At 36.0% G+C, this 23,945-nt stretch overlaps 1 protein-coding gene across 3 annotated transcripts in view; it reads left to right on the top strand.

The window, feature by feature from the left end:
- Positions 1 to 16,621, top strand: part of Nell1 (neural EGFL like 1) — a 794,610-nt gene extending 777,989 nt beyond the window's left edge. For all 3 annotated transcript variants that reach the window (XM_071617126.1, XM_071617125.1, XM_071617124.1), the window contains 4 exons: positions 2,766 to 2,959; positions 12,131 to 12,307; positions 15,155 to 15,379; positions 16,571 to 16,621. In XM_071617126.1, the coding sequence (XP_071473227.1) occupies positions 2,766 to 2,959; positions 12,131 to 12,307; positions 15,155 to 15,379; positions 16,571 to 16,621 (647 nt within the window). The remainder of the gene's footprint in view (positions 1 to 2,765; positions 2,960 to 12,130; positions 12,308 to 15,154; positions 15,380 to 16,570) is intronic.
- Positions 16,622 to 23,945: the final 7,324 nt, after the last annotated feature.

The raw sequence follows: 23,945 nt of genomic DNA, 5'->3' as shown, positions 1-23,945 counted from the left end.
TTTTCATTGTGGGAACACAAATTGTACTCTCAGTAATTTTCAAGAATACATTACATTGTTAACCATTAACTGCAGTCACCATGTTGCACAATAGATCTTGAACTTATTTCGCCTAACTAAAAATTTTTATTTGTTGCTTTTGAATAAAAGAAGGAAGGAAAGAAGATAACAATTGAAGTTTTCAGGGTTTACATGAAATGCTGATAACTTGAATTGTCTATTATAAGCACTGGAGAAATACTGAAAGGTGGTGAGCAGAGGAGTGACACAGACAGCCTGCTTTTTAACTGCCACTGTCCTATGGAAGATATTGAGATCAGAGGCTCTCACCTGGCTGAACAGAGCCCAGATATCTGGATCCTACTTTATATCAATTAAATCTGTTCCTAGGGGTGGTAAGTTAGAGCATTGGTACTTATACAAGTCTACAAATATTTCCACTCTGCCTACAATAAAAAATCAGTATATTAGAATGACAACTGGCTGGAGGGTGAATTGAAGGCTAATGCTAAGTCTCTCAGTAATGAATATGAGGATTGTAACCAACAGCTTGAAGAAACCTGAATTTTATTATTTTATTTCCTACATAATGGCACATCTATCTCTCTCTCTCTATCCATCCATCCTTCTGTCTATCTATAGATGTTCCTAGATATGCAAACTAGGTTATAAATATAATCATAGAAATATAAGGCTGCATATTTGTAATTAAGTTTCTTTCAGCAAAACTTAGGAGTAAGAATAATGGAAATGTGTGCATTTAGTGTTGTTCCAAAATAGTATGTGCCTGAATGCTAAGCCATATTCTACCAACTGTTATTGCAATTGGAGTTCAAAAGAGGTTAGTGATTATTGCAAATTAGCGTCATATTAGCAGATGATTATCTGAGAAGGTGGGGCTTGAACTTGGTCTTTAAAGTTTACCTTTATCAAATCAAGAAACCATGTAATTAACCTTATTATATTATCCATATTGTAATGTTCAGGAGACTGTGGATTGGGTAATATACAAGTAGATGATAAAGGAGGATTAGATAGGCTAAATGATGTGTCCTAAGGCTTAGTCTTGTGATGTGTAAGGTGAATTGGACATGGTAAACACTGAATTAAAAGGAAGTGCTTGGTTTCAAACATGAGTCCCCTGATTTCTTCATTCAATGCTAATTTCAGTTGGGAAGAGTTAGAATTGGGGAAGAAGAATGAGGAGATGAGTGAGGCAACTAGAAAGGAGCATCATATGTTAAGTGCATTCAAAATGGAATGGACATGACCAGTGACCCTGAGTGGGGGAGAGGAGAGGGATACCTGACTGTGGTTGATTCAGAATCCAGGCATCATAATTTGGGATCATTTCCATAGTTTTCAAAGACAGAATCACTGTTCATTAACTAGGCCCAGGATACAATCCCTGTTCTAATGTGTGCTAACTGTATGACCAGTTAACCTCTCTGTACCTCAGTTTGCCCTTGTGAAATGAGAATAATTATTTGTCTTATGATCTTATAGTATAATTCATGAAAAAATAACTTTGAAAAGCTGTGGGACTATATATGCACATATAGTTTTATGTTATATGTGTGTATGTATAGACATATATATGTATCGTAATTCTGGTAAAATTGATATTATTCCAGAAACGGCTCTGAACTTTTGTGGAACATACCACTACTGATTTTTTTTTTAAGTTCTGTTCCATTATCCTTAACCAAATGCTTATAACTTTACACATAATTGAAGATAAACTTTAGGATGTAGAATAAGTTATTATTGTAATATTCCACCAGTCTACAGGTATCAAGTCCAGCAATTAGTATTTTATCAATAGTCACCTTGGGTATTTCTGTAACTTCAACGAGTAGAAGTTACTGGGTAATCTATTTTATCTCAAATGAAGGAAGACATTTCTTTTTTTTTCTTAAGTCTTCAAAAGGGGAATCTTCTGCCTTGTGAGGTTATGTATTGACTGCTTGGAAGCAGTACAAGCCAGGGCTGGACAGGTATGTACGTGGCTGAGATGATGTTAGGGTCACTCAAGCTTTAATGGTCAGAATGGACTGACTGGATTTACGTTTTCCTTCAACCTTTGGCTTTCAATTAAAACAACACCATATATGTATGTCTTTTATCAGCATCCATACCATGCCCTACTATAGCTCTGATATTTTTTTTAAGGGGAGCACAAGTACAGCTGGCCATTAGAATGAAAGCATTTGATCAGATAAGGCACCTGCTAAGAATTATTCCCACTTCTTTTAGCCTTGACTTCAGGATCTTGGGGCAATCTAATTGGGACAGGTTGCCGTAATTGCTCACTTGTTCCTACTCAGTGGCTTATCTATGCACACGTTTTCTAAAAGACTTAGGTCTCCATGGGGTGTATCTACAGCTAATGAATTAACAGTGTTTATGGCCACCGGATAGATGAGTTCTTGAGCATATCCTAAAGGCAGTTCATAGCTGCTACTGGAGATTTTGGTAATTGGAATCAAGCGCCTGTAAGTTTGGGTCTCAGACCAGCCACTTCCTAACTGTATGACAGCAGATGCATAATTTAACTCTAAAAACCTCAGCTCTATTATTTGCAGAATAGGGACAAGAACAGATCCTTCCACAGGGAGCTGCTTTGCAGAGTAAAAGAGATAATACATGTTACCAATCTAGCACAGGTAAATGCTCAATAATTGTAGTTAATGTTATTGCACATTGTTGTTATTTTCTGAGTCTACCTGACTAGATTCTCAAGTTCCATGGTTTATTTTTTGCAGACATTGATGAATGTGCCTTAAGAACTCACACCTGTTGGAATGATTCTGCCTGCATTAACTTGGCGGGGGGCTTTGACTGCCTCTGTCCCTCTGGACCCTCGTGCTCTGGTGACTGCCCCCATGAGGGAGGGCTGAAGCACAACGGACAGGTGTGGACCCTGAAAGAAGACAGGTGTTCTGTCTGTTCCTGCAAGGTGAGGCTGATGTGCTGTAACAGAATTGTCATTGTTCTCTACCTTCCCCTTCACCTCTGCCTCCTCACAGCTCTCCCACTGGCTGTTGACCTGTGGCTCTCCTGTGGCTCCTGAAAAGGCTTCTCCTGTTCTAATCCACAATACAACTAATGAGGATGCTGAAGGGCAGGCAAATCTCCTGTGAATTGATTGGTCTCTTGGTGAAAAGTGAGGTGTGGAGTTGACAAGAGACTGCACAAAGGGGTAGCAGGGGGCAGGGAAGTCAATGTTGATCCGCTACTGAGAGCCTGCAGGTCCTTTAAGGTTGTTGGGTGAGAGGTTTAATGAGCACTCCACTTACACTTACAGAAACTTGCTGATTAAAACAACTCTTTGTCTGCAGTGATCTTCTGTGTGAACCTGCTCATTTTTGTGGTAACATCAGTCAAAATTCAAGGCTCACAGACTTGCTCCTCGTGGTCAGAGACAGGTGGACTTCCATTCCAACCACATTATAGTGATAGTGCGTGGCCCCTTAGTAATTGATATCTTCTTTATAATTCTCAGTGCTGGGCTATTTCTTACAGTAAGTTGTTTGGAAGGGAGTTTTAATGCTTATGAAAATAAAATTCTGTCATCATGTGGTTTTTACTTTATGCTTTGCAAAATGGGCCTATTAAAGTGTTTGATTTTCTTGTGCTTTACTTCTTCTTTGTCAATCGCACATATTTATTTTCCTTTGTTATTGTTCTACTGTAGTTCTTGCTTGTATTTCTGTGCCTATTCGGATGAGACTAATTAATCTTGGGCTTTATGGGCATGGTAACCAAGAGAAATTACTTGCTTAGTTGCCTCTTTAAAAGTTAGGTCTACTGATAAATTCTTACTCTACTCCCTAGACACAGAGCTGGAATGAGTCTTAAGAATCTATCCTTCTACATTTAAGTCTGCCACACCTCAACAGACCTGAGGTGGCCTATTTAGTAGAGCTATATTACCAGGTCTGTACCCTCTAACACTTGTTTCCCTCCTTAAACTTACACTTCATTTCCACACACACAATTTTTTGTAGCATTTATTGAGCATATGCTATATTTCAATCATCCTATAGTTATAAAAATAGCATCCTGTTTTATTCTTTTATCACAACTTTGAAAGATGAAGAAACAGTCTCTAGGGAGTCAAGTAATTGTCGTAAATATGGAATATTTATATAAGAACCTGTGTTCCATTGGCATACCCCAACATTAATAGTTTCTTCCATATTGTCAGATGTCTGTAACACTCTATGATGATACTCACTACTATCTTTTAAACTAAATAGGCAATCTGTCAATCCAGTCTATTTGAACTCAAATTGTCAATTCAGCATTATCTTAGCAACTGTTGGGACATTCTTTCAAAAATGTTTTAGTTTTTTAGTATAATATTTAGTAATGCAGTGCTGACTCAAAGGACAAAGGATTTCAAGAGGAAGAAAAGCACTTTATGGATTAATATAGTTGTGAAGGGTAAATGGAAGATGTTAGCAATAGGGCCCCTGTTCAGCCAGCAAAATGGGGATGAATTTATTTTTTGAGAAAGAATTGTGTTTCCAAAGTTTTTGAGGATGGTTACAACCTGAACTGAAGTCCTTTTAAGATTTTCTAGGTCATCAGATCCTGAAATAGGCAAGGGACGTTAGTTGTATATTGACTACTGTGAGAGAGACCAAACTTCTCTTTTAAGTTTTTGTTTCATCTCAGTCCATGATAAAGCAAGGAACCTACCAATCATTAAAAATTTCCCAGGGCTTCATTAATTAACTGTGTTAACAATCCAAGCAGCCTGATTTATTTCATTTCGACTCCTAAAGTATCTCCAAAGTCTTATGAGAATTAGTCTGAAATTGCCACAGGAGATGAGCAATCCTTGTAATCTTATTTTGTTAATAAGATGCACCTCTATTACCACCACCATCTCCCTCTTTTCTGAATAAAGTATTAGGAAGATTTCCTTCCATAAATCTTTCTGTTGCTGTTGTTTCATTTTCTAATTGAATTCATTACCCATTTATAGAGAGCATCATTTTAGGAGCTGATAAAGCACCTCAAATCACTTCTAGAAGTCATCCTTATAAAATGAACTATTTGTGACCCTGCTTTTTGTTTTTAACATTTGCAGTCCAAACTGTCCCATTCCAATTTTACAAGAAATATCTCCAGTACTTAAGTATCCAAATGGACAATTATCGTGGTATCATCTTGGAAGATGTGAAATAAAATCAAGGTTACGGTATAAAGTGTTCTCTTTTCAGTTCTATCCTTGATGCTTTAAATTCAAATTAAAACAAATCATACAGCACAGAATCACATAAGCTAACAAAGGTCAAGGGTCACTATTGAAAGGAGCAGAGTCAGAGTTCTTGTAAAAGGTCATCCCAACCACCTTCTCAGAGTAAATACACCAGGTTAGTTAGTACTATTTGATACCAATTGGAAGAAAGGCCTTCAAGCATGTCCACAGGTGAATGGAGTTCAATGATAAAGCTAGGTCAGTAAAAATGGATTTGAGCTTTTATTTATTTAGATTCTTTGTGTTTCCTTAGTAGTAACAAGATTTTGTGCCCCTTTAGGTCACTTAGTTCATTGGGCACCAGGAGACTGGTTAAACTACTTGGAACCCATGTTCTTTCAGCATTATCTAGATCACAGAAAACCAGGTGAAAAAGTTGTCTCTGGGTTTGGTACATACACCTCCGTTATAGCCCACCTTCTTTTTATAGGTACCCATATGTAGCCTTTCCATTCATAAATTTGTCCAGGGCCTTTGGAAGTCATATTTATATCTATTTCAGTTTCATGGAAAGGTAGCAAGGTCCTAGGTTTATTAGTGCCTATGAAATGCAGCATTTTATTATAACTATTTGTGTTCTTATTGGGGATCATGGAGATGGAGAAGGAAGTGGATATATAATTAAACACCTGTCACTCTGTTAAAGTCTGAGTCATTGCTATGGGAATATAGAAAATGAAAGGTATATTGTGAGAGAATGAAAAAGGAAATAGAGGAAGGCTTCGCAGAGAAGATAACCCTGAATAGGATCCTAAAGAGAAATTTAGCTCAGGAGAGAAGTGAATTCCAAACAGAAAAAACCATAACAGCGAACATGCAGAAGCATAAGAATATATGTTATGCTAGATGTAAGAAGAAAATTATGGGATACAGGGCAAAGTATGGGAAGGGAATAGTTGATCATGAGCCTAGAGATAAAGGCTGGAGATGGAGTAGGGCATGAATATGTCATCCTGTAGGCAGCAAAGGATTATGATTGGGATGCCTTGTTATTGGTCTGATTGACAGCATGATAGATGGCCTGAGGAGTTTGAAGCTAACTAGAAAGAACCACTTAGACTGAGATAAAGGTTCAAGAAAGTGAAGGTTAAAATCTGAAAGAGGAACTGACAGGTGAGATCACATGAGAGAAAACACAGAAGTGAAATAATGTGTTTTGATAACTGATTATGTCAGAAACTGAGCTTCTGTTATTATGGCTTCTCTATTTTGGGGGCAAAAAAAATATTCATAGAGGTTTGAGACTTAGCTTTTTTCCTAGGTGAATAGAATCTATGTACCACTAAGAGAAAGCCAAGGTTTGTAAGTCGGGCATTTTTACATTTGATGTTAGCTTCTATTACATCTACTCCTCCATGTACACGTTATATCCACACCTACTACCATAGTAGGCCACTCTGTTTATTATTTCTTTCACTATTTTCAGTTAACCATAGTCAATCACAGCTCAAAATTATCAACTTGAAAATTCTAGAAATAAAAAGTTCATAAACTTTAAATTGCCTGTTGTTCCAAGTAGAGAGCTGAATGATTGCACTATCCTGCTTCGTGTAGCCTGGGATGTGAATTATGCCATCATCCAGGGTATCTAGGGTGTATATGCTACCTGCCCATTAATCTCTTGGTAGCCATCATGGTTATCAGATAGACTTTGGTGGTATTATAGTGCTTGTGTTCCAAAACATCTTGTGTTGTAGCCTAAGACTATATTACAATACCATTTTTGTTTACTTCATATAATCATCTCATCTTGTGGCATAGTATCACCTCACATCACCACAAAAAGTATAAGTACATCACAATAAGATATTGGGAGCAAGAGAGACTGTATTCATATAACTTTTATTACAGTATATTTTTATGTTGTTTTGTTATTATAATCTCTTACAGTGCCTAATTTAGAAATTAAACTTTACTATAGGTATGTATGTATAGTAAGAACAATATATATGAGATTTTGAACTATCCATGGTTTCAGACATCCACTGGAAGTCTTTGACTGTATCTTCCATGGATTATGGGGAACCACTGTGGTATCATTAATAACTAGAAAATCTGGTGAAAGAAAGGGGAAATAAAACTATGAAGGCTAGATTTCATTTCTTTGCTTTTATTCAGATTTTTTTTAAAGTGAATAACATTCATTCTCTAACTAAATCCTAAATACTAGAGCAGAACCAAATCTTGAGTTTTTCTGGGAACTATAAAAATGAGTATTGAAAGGGATACCATAAATAGCAAATCATATGTCTTAATAAAATCACAAATTTCTGTGATAACACAGAAAACGAGGGTGAAATGAAGAAAATCTTGGACATGAGGCTCTCTGTTATGGTGACCCTTTCCCCTGACTTTATTTGAACTTTTTCTCAGACACTGAGGACGATAACCATACTAGCAACACCTAAAGGACTCAAGCATCTCTTTCTAACAAGGACAGAAGACACTGATCTGCAAGGAGCTATCAAAAAAAATGACCCTTCCATCTTAATTATACTCACTCATGATTTTATGAAGATGAGAGATGAGTCAGTCTGTGTCTGGGCCCAGGGTAAATAAATTAGTTATTAGATTCCTGCAACCTACTCATAAAGATATTTCACTTTGCTCTTTGAACTCGATCAGGAACATTATCAATACCTTGTTGTTTATAGTGCTTTCGATGGCAACACTTGGATGTTCAGCCCTTAAGATCATGTTTCTTATTTTTTCAAAGGTGAACATATTGGCAGGTTTTATTGAGCTCCCAGATCTCTAGAGGTTTAGTCAGAATACAAGATCTCCATTTCTGTTTCACCAACTTTATTCTCCTATTGTAATGTTCCAAATATCCCGCCTTTTAATTGTAAGAGGCTGAGAGTCATGACATGATAAATTCTCAGTTGATCAGGTTGGGTTGTCCCCCCCCCCCACTCTATGGTTCTGAGACTTTTCTTACTCCACAGTCACCTAAAGGGCTGTGAAACCCCAATCACTGGCGTCTCCCCCAAGAATTTGTGGTTCAGTAGTTTTAGGGTGGAGCAAGATAATTTGCACTTCTAACTAGTTCCTAGGGGATACTAATGTTCCTGGTTGGGGGACTGTACTTAGAGAATTATTACCTCAAGAATCCTTCTGGTCTCATTTTAGCTGAAATCATTTTTTGCTACCCTCCATCATCCTCTAGATACAAGAATGTGTAGTGGTAGAAAACCATTGTTATAAAAGCCAGATTCTATTTTGTTATTAATTTCTACATGGAAAAATCATTTCCCCTTCACTGGGCCTAGTTTCCTGCTTCATTAAAATGATCATCAAAGATGTTTTGATCCCAGGAACTAATAAGAAATACTAAGACACCAAATCGTGAGCTATGCTGTGACCTAATGGCAAAATTAACACTTGGTTAAAAAAAAAAAAAAAAAGATTGGAAAGCACAGCCTGACTCATGTGAGAATGGATAAAAATAGGTTTGGAGCACTACTCCTAATTTTACCTAATTTATAGTTTATACCAAAGATCAACAGACTTTTTTCTTTTGAAGGACAGGAGTAAATATTTTAAGCTTTGCAGATCATAAAATCTCTGTCCCAAATACTCAGTTCTGCATTGTAATGCTAAAGTAGCCAAAGACAATATGTCAATGAATGAGGGAAGCTGTGTTCCCATAAGACTATTTTCAGAAGCAGGCAACAGGCTGAATTTGGACTTGGACATCAGTTTGCCAACATTCAGTTTATATTTTTATTCAGTTTACCTAAATAATTTCACCTAAGTCCACCTCCTTGATTTAAAGTTTTCAGAACTCAATGGCAGAAAAAACAATTGCCATATCATGTAACCTGGAGTATTGCTACAACTGTGTTGAATATACAATTTAAGATGTATGATTTATAATACAAAATCTATAATTTCCATGACATAATAAAAATAAATCATTTTTAAAATTTCTACCAAATTATATGCCCCTGTTTTCAAAAATTCAGAAAATGTACATAAATATTATGATACTTACAGTTTACAGTTGAGCTTTCACTATAAAACTGAATGAAAAGACTTAGCTTCTGAGGCAGAAGAGAGGGGAAATAATATCTGTGGAATTTGAATTGGGATTGATCTGTCCAACGCAGCCGGGAAAGAAGTCCAACTCTGGGAAGTGACCCAGTGGTCTGTGGCAAGAGGGCCGACTCACCATGGTAGGCTCCATTCCCTTCCCATATTTGGTTTCCTGTGTGGTTGTGCACTGTGAACTGTCCTAATCATGTTCTCATTGAATTCATGGAGGCACCTGTGACATTTTCATTATTAAAAATGTTTTTTCTTGACAGCTACCCTGTAATTCAAAGCCAAAGTGAACACAGCCATTGTTCTGAAACACCACAGAAGCTAAGAAGGACCCATTTGGTATTTTCACATAATTGATGAGATAGGAAATTGCTTTATTTTGGACTTACTCTGGAGGCTATCCATTCATTTTTATTCTCTTTTATTTAATCAGCACATGGCAAGAAACCTGGCATTCTGATTGGGTCCCTTTGCCAAAAGTATAGTAAACTCTTCTAAGAGAATTTATCCTCTTATTTGATGCTGGGCTTGGACTTGGGCATATTGGTTCCTGGGGCTTAGTCCTTCTCTCCTTGGGAAGAGTCTTATAGTGCCATAGACAATGGAGCTGACAAAATGGTTTCTTGTTGTTGCTCATTACATTTCTTAGCTTTGGTTGGATAAAATGAATTCCCAGGAAATCATTTGGGGTCATGACTTCATAAGGTATAGGAGTGAATTAAAGTAATGTTTAGCTGTAAGCCAAAAGACTATTGTTAGAAGTTTCTTGGAATCTGGATACCTCTTTGTCCAAGCTACCTGAATTCTCTGACCTCTGAGTCTCCTTTCTCTCTCAATATATATACATTCTTGCAAACACACAAGTATCTCTATGTGTATTATCTCTCATTTCCTGATATTTTCAGAATACTGTGACTTCTTTTCATTCTCTATAGTATAGCCAATAATACAATTTGAGCAAAAGCATTTTTTCCAACTATTAAGTCATTACATATGTAGCTAGTATCTCCTTTTCATTCTCTATAAAGAATGTAAAGCTTTCTAAAGCTTTCCACTTTAGCTGACACTACATTTATCTTAGGAAGCCCTGTGTGATTCAGCATTGTTAGTTATGAGGTAGATGAAGACCCTGAGGGCAGGTCCATCAAGTCTGCAGATGTCACTAAGCTGTGAAGGAAGGCATTCATGCTGTATGACAGAAACAACATTTAAAAAACATTGTGGCAGGAAGAAGAGATGAGATGGATCTAACAAAGTGCAATGCAGTAGGGATAAACACCAAGTAATATATTTGCTGACCCTAAACATACAAACTTACATGATGGGATAGGGCTTACTGAGGGGTTAATCTTAATTAAGTTTAATACAAGTCAACACTATGACATAACCAATAAATCAGGCTGAAAAGAAAGAACAGCACTTAACAAAGTGACATGCATCCCAATTCACTCCATGTTATTGAAGGCTTATGTTTAGTTCCCTCTCAGCTCCCTTATTTGAGAAATGAAGACAAGAATTTCTGTTCTACATATTATCACATAAATGTGATAATACACATAAAGGACATAGCTTATGTGTGGCAGAAGATATGTGTTCAGTTTTATGGTAGGTGATTGATGATGGTGATGATAGAAAATACTCAAAAGTGTAGAAGGAGACGGCAATTGTGAGAGCAAAAGAATTGAACATGGTGTGGACTGGTCAAGGAGTTGGAGATGTTTAAGCCAGAGATGAGACATCTCTGTGGATATATAAGAACTATTTTGTAAGAACTGAAGAGTTGGAATATGATAGAAGGTATTGGGGGTTCTATGATTATCAAGGGTATTAATCAAGATCCATGGGAAGAGAGAGAGAGTCCAACTATCAACATTAAGATACAGAGATGCACACTTGGCCTCCCACAGTGATGACTTCTGCAGGTCAGGAAAACTTCAATCATAGTCTTGATTTTAAATATGGTTGTTATGGAGAAGGCTTTAAGGTAACTATCAGCCCAGATATTCTTTAGTTTTATAAATATTTGACAAAGTAAGATATAACCATAAGGCCACAGGTCTTACTTTACAGACATGAAATGAGACATGGTATAGAATGTTCAGTCTTAATGTTTAAGTGTTGTTGATCTTTAATGCTTATAACTCTGAGTCCTCAACTGCTTCAAAATGGAAAGTGTTTTGTGATTATGATTTTTTTCCCTAATAGTCTACTTAAAGGCTGTCTTACCGTAGAAAATTTGTTTTAAAACAACAGAACCTTGTGACACTTTTTGAGGTGCCACTCTCTGTGACCTTGGATTAGGAATTTAGCCTTCTGGGCCTCAGTTAATTCTTCTTTACAAAGGGCACAATAAGATTTCCTAGTAGAGTTGGAACTGGGATAAAATTAGATAAAATTTGAATATGTTAGGTGAGAAAAGCAGTAGCATGATTTTCCACTCAAATGAGTTCTTGACCAGGTAAGTGTTATGAACTGCTTTGTTTAGCTGTAATTCTTATTCAGAAATATGATTTTTAAGAAAACATTAAGGAAAAAAATAATTTTCAAAGAACATATTGACTTCTTTTTAAACTTAGCAGTGTCCCTACTTGCCTTGGGTGACTCCTCAGAAAAGGGGGGAAAAAAACAGGGTATTTGCAAGGGCATGTAAACATCCATCTGTTTTGAACAAAAGGGAGGTGGCTGGGGATGGCAATGACTTGAGGAAATCTTTTCTGTCAGCTCTGTAAAGCATTTAGAAGGTTAGGTTTCTATAATGTTGCTTTCCCATCATTTCCCTAATGATGAAACCTCCTTAACCTCATTTCTAAACAGGACGGGAAGATATTCTGCCGACGGACAGCTTGTGATTGCCAGAATCCAAGCGTTGACCTTTTCTGTTGCCCAGAGTGCGACACCAGAGTCACAAGTCAATGTTTAGATCAAAATGGACATAAGCTGTATCGAAGTGGAGACAATTGGACCCACAGCTGCCAGCAGTGTCGGTGTCTGGTATGTCAGCTTGCTGTAGATGGTGACATCCTGTACTTTGGAAGAGTTTATAAACTCAGGGGTTATAAATTTGGCTGGTTCCCAACTCCTTCCCTTACCTTGGAGGGAATTTTGGGGTATGCCTAACCAAGGGGCATATGCTCTGCCTAAAGGCATTCAGACTGTATGTAAAACACTATGCAGAACAAAAACAACATATTTATAGAACAGATTTGACCCAAGCAATGTTAGTTTTACATAATGTTAGTTTACAGGTGTTATTTCTTAGGAAGTCCGTATCCAGAAAAATCCCTGCACAATAGATAATTTTCAAAGCATTTTCTGATACTTATGGTCTTTATAGAGCCCAATTTTTATTTCTTCTTCCATAAGCACTGGATGTTTTGACATGAGATGTAACTCAATATAGTAGAAATACCAGAGAGATTGAATGATATCGACCTAGAATACAATTCAGATTCTCTCATGTGCTAGCTCAGTATGATTACCTTGGGCAGGTCCTATCTATTCACTCATCATTCTTTTCCTCAAATGTGCATAGTTGTATGAATAGCTATTTCTTAGGACTCTTAGGTATGTGAAGGACAAATACCATACTTGACACATAGACAGCACTTAACATGGTTGCTACATTGTTAGTTATTTCCTACCTTCAAAAATCAGTTTCAGAGGCCGAACATCCATGTAGACAAATGGAGGTTGCCTTAGATATTAATATAAGGACATTAATAGTATAATGAAGTTTCAGAAGTCCAGAAATAGGCTCGATATCTGGACCTGATTCATTCTGTTTCAAAGTATTACACAAACCATGATTTCCAAGGATAGGAAGGCTTTTAGGACATATTTTTTTGCCATGAATGTGGTGTTTTATCTGTGGGTAGGTTTACAACTATGGATAATTCTGCATGAGTCAACTTGAAATGGACTTTCTTAGCTGGAGTTTTAACATTTGTTGAAGTATCAATGCTATATGTGTACTATACGGGTACTCTACAGAAACACACATTCAGAAAAAAACTATACTTTAAGTTTCCATCAAATTTTCTGAAGTCTCCAGGCAAAATGTGCAGATAATCTTAATAACATAATCCTTGTATTAGTACTATATTAGTCCTTTAATTTTGAGGATTATAACTCAGAAATTCAAATTACAGTGGCTGGGGTTGTGGCTCATCAGTACAGTGCTCACCTAGCACATGCAAAGTGCTGGGTTCGATACTCAGAACCACATAAAAATAAATACATAAAATAAAGGTATTGTGTCCAACTACAACTAAGAAAAAAAATTTAAAAAAGAAATTAAAATTGCAGCAAATATTTTTTTTCCAAATCCTCATCTAAGGATGAACATATCCAATATGACTATAAGATTGGCTTCCATACCAGTCTGGGATACTGCATGTCTTTTTCTAGAAGCCAATAATTGGGTAGCCAGAAGAATTGGTATTAATTTTTTATATGGAATTTTCACAAGAATTTCAAAACATATATTCTGTCCCCAGTCTCAATAAAACAGAAGGTGTTGAACATTAACTTAAAAATTACTTGAAAATAATGTGGGTCATATTTAATAAATATTTATCAGGACTTTGCCTGTGTCAGACTCTGGATAATAGTGAGTGAAACAAAAATGATCTCTATCTGTAAAAGCCTGGAGTCTTGTAAAGCTGACTGAATAATTAGTTACCATGTGTTATAATAAGTGTCATGATAACAGAAAAAGAGGCTGCAGAGAGAAGCAGTTCTATTACAAGGAGCTCAATGGAGTCCCAGTTGGCAGATGCTGAGACACATAGATAGAAATTCCATTTAAACTGAAATATAGTTTTTTCAATGAAACTGAAAACTTTTTTGAAATGGTTCTTCTGAAAATGCCCAACTTCAACTTTAAATTTGTTACTGGCAACATTTTAGTCATCTGTTTTATTGCTGTGACTAAAAGACTTGACAAGAACTATTTTAAGAAGGAAAAGTTAATTTGGTCGGCTCAGGGTTTCAGAGGTCTCAGCTCACAGACAGCTGAATGCATTTCCCAGGACTTGGGGTAAGGCTGAACATCATGGCAAAAGTGTGTGGCAGAGGAAAACACTGGGGACTAGGTACCCGGAAGGAGAAAGACGGGGCTCTTTGTTCAACAATGACAAAATATATATCCCAAAGGCATGCTTCCAGGGACCCACCTCCTCCAGCCATAATCTACCTGCCCATAGTTACCACCCAGTTAATTCTTGCCAGGGTAACACACTGATTAGGTTAAGACTGTCATAACACAATCATTTCACCTCTAAACTTTCTCGCATTGTCTCACACATGAGCTTTGGGGGATACCTCATATCTAAACCATAACAAAATCAGTTTATGAAGTTGTTGGAATATTATATTTCATGTTCTATTTTTGACCTTAAGTGAAATTAGTATCTCTTACCACCATATTTATTTATTCATTTTATTATTATTTCTTCACAAATGTGTGCTAAGTATAAGGCAGAAAAAGAAACTAGCCCAAATCCTGAAATTTCAAAACTTAATGAGAAACAGTACTGATGATTATGATATAATCATAGTATCAAACTAAAAATAATGATGGGCTGTGTTTGACACACAGAGAAGCTGACCTAACTCTTTCTATAGACCACAGAAAGAGCAAAGACCATCAGCAAAGGCATCCTGAAGAAGGTTGATAACTGTAATTGTCTTTAAGAGGGAAACCCACAAGTGTGCTAACCAGTGACTTTCAATGATGAGAATGGTGAAAATCACTGTGCTCTCTTTCACCTCATAGGACTTTGGGATAAAATTGTGCCTAGGAACAATGATGCGTCATTCTTGGCTTTCTCTCCACAGGAAGGAGAGGTAGATTGCTGGCCACTCGCTTGCCCCAATTTGAGCTGTGAATACACAGCCATGTTGGAAGGGGAGTGCTGTCCCCGCTGTGTCAGTGACCCCTGCCTGGCTGATAACATTGCCTATGATATCAGGAAAACTTGCCTGGACAGCTACGGTGTTTCTAGACTCAGCGGTGCAGTATGGACAATGGCCGGATCTCCCTGCACAACCTGTAAATGCAAGGTAATTGGGTTCCCTGAAATATTCAGGCTTCACCAGTTTATCAGAACATCTGCAAGAGGTTTACTCTGGTTTCTGAGTGTGTAGGTTCCATGGGGCATTGTGGAAACAGGCCTTTACATCCCACAGGATGTTCATGTATCTGAATGGATCATAGCTGCACCTTGTATAAAGGCTAGTTCCAAATGAACAATGTAGAATAAAACAGTCTGGCTTGATTTTAAATTGCAGAACTTTAACAACTGACTCAGCCCAATTTTATGCTATTTTGACCTGTATGTTAGAAAAAGAAAGAAACAAAATGAAAGAAATGAGGAGAGAAAGAAAAAAATATCTATTTCCTTTCATGCTGGAAAATTTTATGAGTTCCTTCATGAAACTGTCAATGGAAGAAAAAAATCAGTATTCTGTGATGATGTTCATTCTGTTTAATTATCAAAGTGCCCATTGGGGAATGCCTTAATGATTAATGTTATTAATGTGAATTTCTTTTTTCTAACCTGGAAAATATTATCTTAAGATGTTGCCCCAGTAGGAAAAGGATAATATCAGACTTCACATAGCAAGAGAGCTATGGCCCCATTTGTACCCTCCACCAGAGCAAACCAAGTGACCAGGCTACATTAACACTTGTATTATTTAATGTTATTTTTTGATATCATATTTGAGAGTTATTAAACAAAATTATGAAAGCATATTGAGATTACTACATGAATTTGATTCTTAATGTAATTCTCAAAAATGTATACAACTGGATAAGCACAATCTCCTTCTTAATCATCATATGAGACATTATATTGATCCCTAAGATGCATGCCTTTCTGGAACCCATCTTGGATTTGTCTTCAGATTCTTGTGATGCTTGGTTAGCCCTTTAAGAGGCAAGTCATCATCATTAAGAGATTTATTTTTGGAAAGAATCTTATTTGGAATAAGTCTAGACAATAAGTTTTGTGAAAACTTGGATTGGTGGGTCAGTATGTCAAGCATACATTGAGTGTGTAAGTAAGGCCATATGTGGCCCTGCCAGCAGAACCCCAGCAAGAGGAGACCCTGCAGGGTTGATCCATGCTTTCTTCCCTTACATTCCTTCATAAGTGTTTTTATAGCATCCTTTTTAAATAAAGATCGCAGACTCCTTGCTGATGGACTTACATGTCTCCCTACATTAACACTTGTGTCCTTTTTGTACAGAATGGGAGAGTCTGCTGTTCGGTGGATTTGGAGTGTCTTCAAAATAACTGAAGTATTTAAAATGGACTCATCACAGGAGAAAAAATGGACAAAATGATCATCCAACATGATGAAGAATAAGAGTTGATTTTTTTAACCACAATTACCAAAGTCTCCATTGGAGGAAGGTGTTTGGGGGTCGCCTCGTAGACCTGCCACTTTGCTCATTCTTGCTAACCTAGTCTAGGTGACCTACAGTGCAGTGCATTTAAGTCTATGGTTGTTAAGAGAAGTCCCCAGTGTTGTAAATCACATTTCCCTTATCAGATCATTTGCAAACACATTTAAATGATCTCATGGTAAATGTTGATGTATTTTTTGGTTTATTTTGTGTACTAACATAATAGAGACTCAGCACCATTTATTTATTTATTTTTATTGATTTTTGGATCAAATTCTAAAAAAAAAAAAAATAAAGTTGCCTGTTGTGATATTGTCCCATCCACTGTATACTGTGAAATGTATTGACAAAGATATGTATGTGGAGTCCAATTCCATCATACTTATATTTCAAACTGTTGAACGGAATTAGAGACCCACTCATCCAGCTTAAACATGCCCAAGGCAATTATGATACCTTAAAGTGGGGAAGGACTCCAAACACAATTCAATAGTTATTTAGAAAAGGACTCTATCCTCCCTTCTGCAAATAAAAATAAAAAAATAAAAATAAAAATAAAAAATAAATACAAAATGTTAACTTGCAATTTAGAAGCAGCAATGCTTAAAACTACTTTTTTAGCAGTGAAGGCAAAAATATCTTTGCATTGGTTTTATGTATAATTTCATAACTAATAAACAACTTTAATAGTTATTAATGTAAGTTATCATCATAGTACAGGTGAATAGGATTATCCCTCTATTATATACACATGCACTTGAGAGTCTGATAACCAGCTTTTTCAGTGTTAGTTGATTTACAGCATGTAAATGGTTACCATGGTTTGGTAACCAAGGCCCGCAATTCTTGTCCAGTACTGTTTTACACTAAAACACATTGCCTTTCATATGGACAAAGGGGACACTTGAAAAAAATCTATTCATGTGCTCTGTTATTTTAGAACAATGAATACTTCCACATAAGCCAGTACAATAGTTCTAAAACTTGAAGCTATTGAGTTATATAAAATTAACAAAATATGTAATGACATTTTAACTGAGATGAGAATTCAAACTTTGGTTTTACTTTCAGGTAAATCACATCTTCTTCTGAATTAAGTTAGTTCAATGGTTTTCTGCTCATTCTTTCAACATCAAAACATCTTACCTTGTTATGTCAGTCATGCTCAAAATATTTAAATCCTAAAATAATTATTAGCTTAAAATTATGATCTTCAATCAATATTATTATTGGTTTTTGTCCAATAGATAATATTTTTTGTGAAAATGAAGTTCACTAATGAAATCAAGTTCATGTTACATCTGGTAAAAGCAGTTGAAATACTACATCTTTCAAAGACTGATATAATGTGGTAAATTAGAGAACATTTCTATTTTAATTTAATTCCTTAAATGAAAGCTTGGAGTGAAGAATTTGAAGATTACTCTTTTGAAAATATTAATGACTATCCAATTAAAAGAACTTCCAATATTGGTGGTAAAATGAGGACATTTACAATAATTGTTTGTGATTTTATATATCTGGAATTGTATATAGTGGAACTATGGACCCATGTGTCAAAACCAACCCTTTGCCTGTTTGGAACACAGATAGGTCTGTCCATTAATAGGTTTTCTACAGTTGTAGAGATAGAAAGGCAGAGTTGGGTGGTTCCTATAAATACTTTCTTGTTCACAAAGCCAAAACTGTTATTATGTTTTCCTGTGCAGAAAACCTTTATGTATCTCTGATATAGATGATGACTGCATACTGTTGTGTATTTGAGAAGTGTTTCCACTTTTTTTTCCCAAGGCATTCTCAAAGCTCAACAGTTTTTTTTTTTTAATTTGTATATGTTCTTACTTTATTGCAGTTCCATTAGGATTGGTAGCAACATCTTAAAATACTCTGATTTTACAAATACAATCATAAGACTCAATATTTTCTTCTTTCCACTTGAGAACTGATGGGGTAAATTTAATCTGGGGCAACTTGTTGACAACATGTTATTGGTATTTCTAGCACATTTTAAACCACTGCCAGTTCCTCTTAATAAGGTATATATGCCTATAAAACAATGGATGAGATTCACTTTTTAAATAACATTGAGTCAGGAAGGGTATTGCATACCTATAGTCCCCATCACTCAGGGCGCTGAGATGAGAGGCTTCCTTGATCCCATGAGTTTGAGACCAGCCTGCACAACATAATAAGACCTTATGAACACCCCCTCTTTATATATAAGGTACTTTATATTTAAGGTACATGCTATACTGAAGAAATGAAAAGATGAATAAAACAGAACTTTATTTTAAAGATAAGCATTATATGGACCTTCAGAAGGTACTAACAATCTTTGAACCCATTCAGATGTTCTAAGCAAATATGATACTACCTGAAATATGTTCTTAACCATGAAATTTTAAAGTTACTTTTTAAAAGTTTTGGAGCTGGGAATATGATTTAGTGGTAAAGCATTTACCTAGTGTATGGGCTCCACAGGATTCAATCCCCAGCATAGTAAAAACAAATATACACAAATAAATAAAAATCTGGTAAATTTCCTGATACAATATGTTTAGCTACCATGCAACAATTTGCAATGTGAAATTGGTGTCCATTTAATGAGCCAAAGCAATGTTTGACAAATCTGTCTCCTTACGGACCACAACCATTGCCTGTACCACCTTGAACACAAAGATGCTGACATAATATGGGCAAGAAATATGAAAAAACCCATGAGCAATTGCAGCTATCCTCCCAGTGTTCCTATGGGAAATGCTTGTGACTCAGGAGAGCAGATTATTAAGGCAGATGAAAGTTATATGTTAGACACATGTCTATTAAACACACATTTGCTTCATTCTTTCTAGGTTGCATATGAACAGATATATGTGCACATATAACATATTTGTTATACAAAAGTTGCACATGGACATATATAATATTCATTTGCAATCTGCAATGCATATTTATATTACATATATTCATATGCAACATGCATATATACATACATATAACTATCTTAAGTTTCCTCTCTTCTGAACTTTATGTGTCTGTGCTTATGTCACTGTTATGTCCTTCTAATACACATTTACCTTGTATTATGGTAACCTTAGACTGGGTGAGGCTATAAACCAACTGTGTATGGATATCATCTTACAGCATTTAACATAGTGCCTTGCATAGAATGAATTTTCAATTAAGTCTTTAAATATTGAATTCATATTTTTCTTATTATAAAAAATACCACGGGATATTGAAAACAATCTACCCTAGCAAATTTCAAATGCTCTTAAGTACTAACAACTAATTGAAAAAAATCAAAATTTATTGAGCTCTCCAACATAAAAACTGAATTAAAGCAAGGTTTCTCTGGATAGATTGGGGGTATAGTGGTAGGGCATTTGGGACCCCTTCACATACTTGACCCCAGTTTATAGCTTTCAACAAAGCACAGCTGGACAGCTATTCGACTAACTACTCAAATATACTTCTATGGATGAGTAAACCAACACTCAGTGTAGCTAAGTGACTTGTGCCCAGAGTTCACAACTAATTAATCATAGAAAAATAGGTCTGTTTATCCCCATGCCAGCTTTCTAAGAATTCAAAATGTATATCCACATTTCAATTTCAAGATAACTTTTCCTACTCCTAAGTGGATGACATTAAAGACAATCATGGATGAGATATTGTATCTGTTATTGTCTCTGTGTTCCATCTCCCTTCTAATTGTGCTACTGCTTTATGAAAATCTTCATGATGGTTTTGTGAAACATTCAGATTACAAGACTGGACAGCATTTTCAAATGCAGAATAACAATAAGCCACTTACTCAATCACCTAATCTCAGTCTTTATGGGCAAACATTAAGGAAAAATAAAACAGTTTACAAAACCAACTATTTCTTAAGACTTACACACACCAGCATACGATGAAATATGGCATTGAAAGGAATTCCTACATAGATAACCTGATTTCCGATTTTATTATTCATTCACCATTTATTCTATCATTAAGTCAGTGACAATGTAGCAGGCTCTTCAGATACAGAGATGAATAAGACAAAATTGGTCACTATCCTTATGGCATTTGTAACTTAATGTGCAAAAGAAGTAAACTAGAAAATATTTACTTCAGCAATATAATATTAGGCTGTATTAATACTAGGAAGAAAAAAAGTGAATTAAAAAAAATGGAGATGAACCGGAGAATCTCACTTCAAAATAATCAAGGAAAATCTCTAAATGGGGGTGATAAGCAAGGAGGGATGGAGAATGTGGAGTAGCCACCTGTGCACAATGCTGTGGGAATATCTTCCCAATCAAAAGAAGTAAATGCTAAGGACTGCAGTAGAAAGACACTAGGTACGCGAAGGTCATGAGTGGAACCGAAGGCTAAGTAAAGGAGCAACGATATGAGGTTGCAGGAGTTGACTAGAGCTGGACATTACAGGTCACGGTAATGTGAAGGCCCTGGTCATTCTGGGAAATGAAAACATCAATGGGAAGTTACTAAAGGAGTAAGCATTTATTTACTCACCTTTTCATTCATTCACATATTTATGCCTTTTAAGATATCAATTCGTCTATATTTACTATTCTGAAAACATGAAACTCCTGTTATGTACCTAGGAAAAATATCAGTGAGAACAATATTTTTCCTTAGAAATTGAAGCTCTGCACTGTGCTATCACAAAGCAATCAAACTACATGAGATGGCATGTCCAGAAATAAGGTCAAGGAATACATCAAAAACTGGATCTGTAACTTTTTTTTTTCCTCTGTAGTGCCCTCATTTAAATAATTAGTTTTTGACCATTTGAATCATAGTAAGTTCAGTAGTTTGTGACAGTGATATCATCTTGGCTTATAACACCAGTGCAGGGTAATAGAACACTGAAGAGGATAAGAGTCTGTTGGATTAAACTAGAATAGTAACAACAAACACTATTCTTAGAACAGTGCTAGAATGTAGTAGCCAACGCCCCAAATTTCACCAAATAAGGTAAAACTTTGGTGAGAAATGATTTAGGTTAGTATAAAAATGATATGTACCTAATTTTTTCAGAAACATTTTAATATCTGAAGGTGATAAAAAATTTTTTAAGGTAAGAGGAATTTATAATTGAGACAAAGCAATAATTAGAAACTAAAATATCAGAAAGATTTAAACATGTGAAAATGCAAATTTACCTGAAGAAATTGGCAGTTGATATGCCAATCTCATAAGATAAATGATATTTCCCAAATTTTGTTATATTTTAGCTCTATCATTTTGAAAATGAAGGTGAAGGCAGTGAGAATATGTCTTTTAAATGCAAAATAAAATACATTAATTTATCAAAAATATCCAACAGTAACTTCAGCCCCTTAGGAAACTTGAAGACATTTTGAAGAAAACAGACCCAAATCTGGTATACTACATGTTTAATGATCGAAAATAGTGCAGTATGGTCTTCAATCATGTTTGCAGAGAGAGCGGAAAGGATTCTGTGCAGACAAGGCAGTCCCAGGGAAGAATTTATCTTAGGTGATTTTATGTATGAGGTTTTAAAATGACATTGAATGAATGGGTCACTAAGCTAGAAAATCAGAGTGACAAAAGCTTTAAACAGATTTGAAAGTATCAAGTATAATAAGGGACAATGTAATCTAGAGGAGTCCCTAGAGTAAGTGGAAAGAAAGAGGTGACCCAGAGTGCATACCTCAGAGGGCTCAGGGGATTGTCAGCTCATTATTGCCCATTGAAAATGTGGGCCCAGTATTCCCAAACTTTTCCATTTTTCAAGATAAGTCATAAATCTGGATTTTAATGTGCGATATTATGAGTTTTAAATTTCACATCCAAGTTTAATAGAATAAATCTGAACCATACAAAACATGTCTGTAGACTGATAGTACCCACAGGATCAATTTTTCACACACCCCTATTTTAGAGCCACAGGAAACCCTGTAAGTTATCTAATGCTCCTTCAAATTTTATAGGTCAGTAAATCAATTGCTTTCTCCTTACTCTGCCTGCATATATACCCTCCTCCTCTTTTCATTTATTTTAATCATACAGCATTTATTTGCATGTAAATCCAAGAATTTCCTCCATATGTTTTGCCTCTGTCCCTGAAAGTGTGAATATTGATATTCCCATTGAATAGTTCAATTCCATGGAATGACAACCCTTGCTTCTTAAGTGAGTGCAACATCAACATCATGCTTAACTGTTGAAAGCATCATCATTCACCATAAATATCTCTATTTCCCCAGTGGTGTGTTTGGAGAAAGTACTCATTCCTAAGGCTTAAGATTGAGCTGTTCATTGCTCAGGCAATGAATATGGGGTTAGTTCACATAGGCATGTTGATTATGATTAAGTTTTATGGCAGTTGAATGGAAGAGTAAGAAACCTGTGCTCCAGATCTTCTGTGCTCCAACCTCACACTGATTCATAAGCAGATAAACCAAAGCAGACTAAGGAGGACCTGTTAGGATGAGACAACAAAAAGCACAGGGCCTGTTGGCAGGCCCTCAGAACATCATTTGCAGATGTAAAGAAATGGAGCCACAGAAAACCTTTCCCTTAATACAAACCACACATTTTGGTAGCCATCATCCACGTGAGAAAGAGCTGGTTGTCTTGCTATAGTCTGCAGATAAGAAAAAATGCCAAGAACAAATATAAGTGAGGCAGACCTAAAAATGTTGTTATTGAACAGAGTGAAAAGGTATCCTTGTTGTTGGAGAATGTCAGAATTAAAATTAGCCACGTGCATTTGTTTTCTGTGACTCCTATAACAAATTATCATACACTTGGTGCGTTCAAACAATAGAAATGTGTTCTCTCACAGTGGTAGGATCTAGAAGTATGAAATCTAGCAGCCAGCTGGGCTGTGCTGCCTCTAGGGGATCCAGGGGAGATTTCCTTCTTTACCTCTTCCAGCTTTAGAGGGCTTCAGGTGGTTTTTGACTTGTGGCCACATCCCTTCAATCTCTGCCACTCTGGATAGAATGTCTTTTTCTCTTATGTGTGTGCCTCTTGTAGGATATCTATCATTGGATTTAAGGACTGTTCACTAACCCAGAATTACATACTCAGTTCATGAACTTTAACACGATTATATCTGCAAAGATCTTTTTGTTTTCTTTTTTCAAATAAGGTAACATTCAAAGATTCTCGGCATTAGGATGTGGACATAAGTTTTCAGGGGCCAAAAGTCCTCTGACTATATCTGGATTG

This window comes from Marmota flaviventris, chromosome 9 (genome assembly GCF_047511675.1).
Source record: "Marmota flaviventris isolate mMarFla1 chromosome 9, mMarFla1.hap1, whole genome shotgun sequence".
In the NCBI taxonomy this organism is placed as follows: Eukaryota; Metazoa; Chordata; class Mammalia; order Rodentia; family Sciuridae; genus Marmota; species Marmota flaviventris.
Note: the sequence above shows the minus strand (reverse complement) of the source record. Positions and strands in the feature narration are given on the sequence as shown.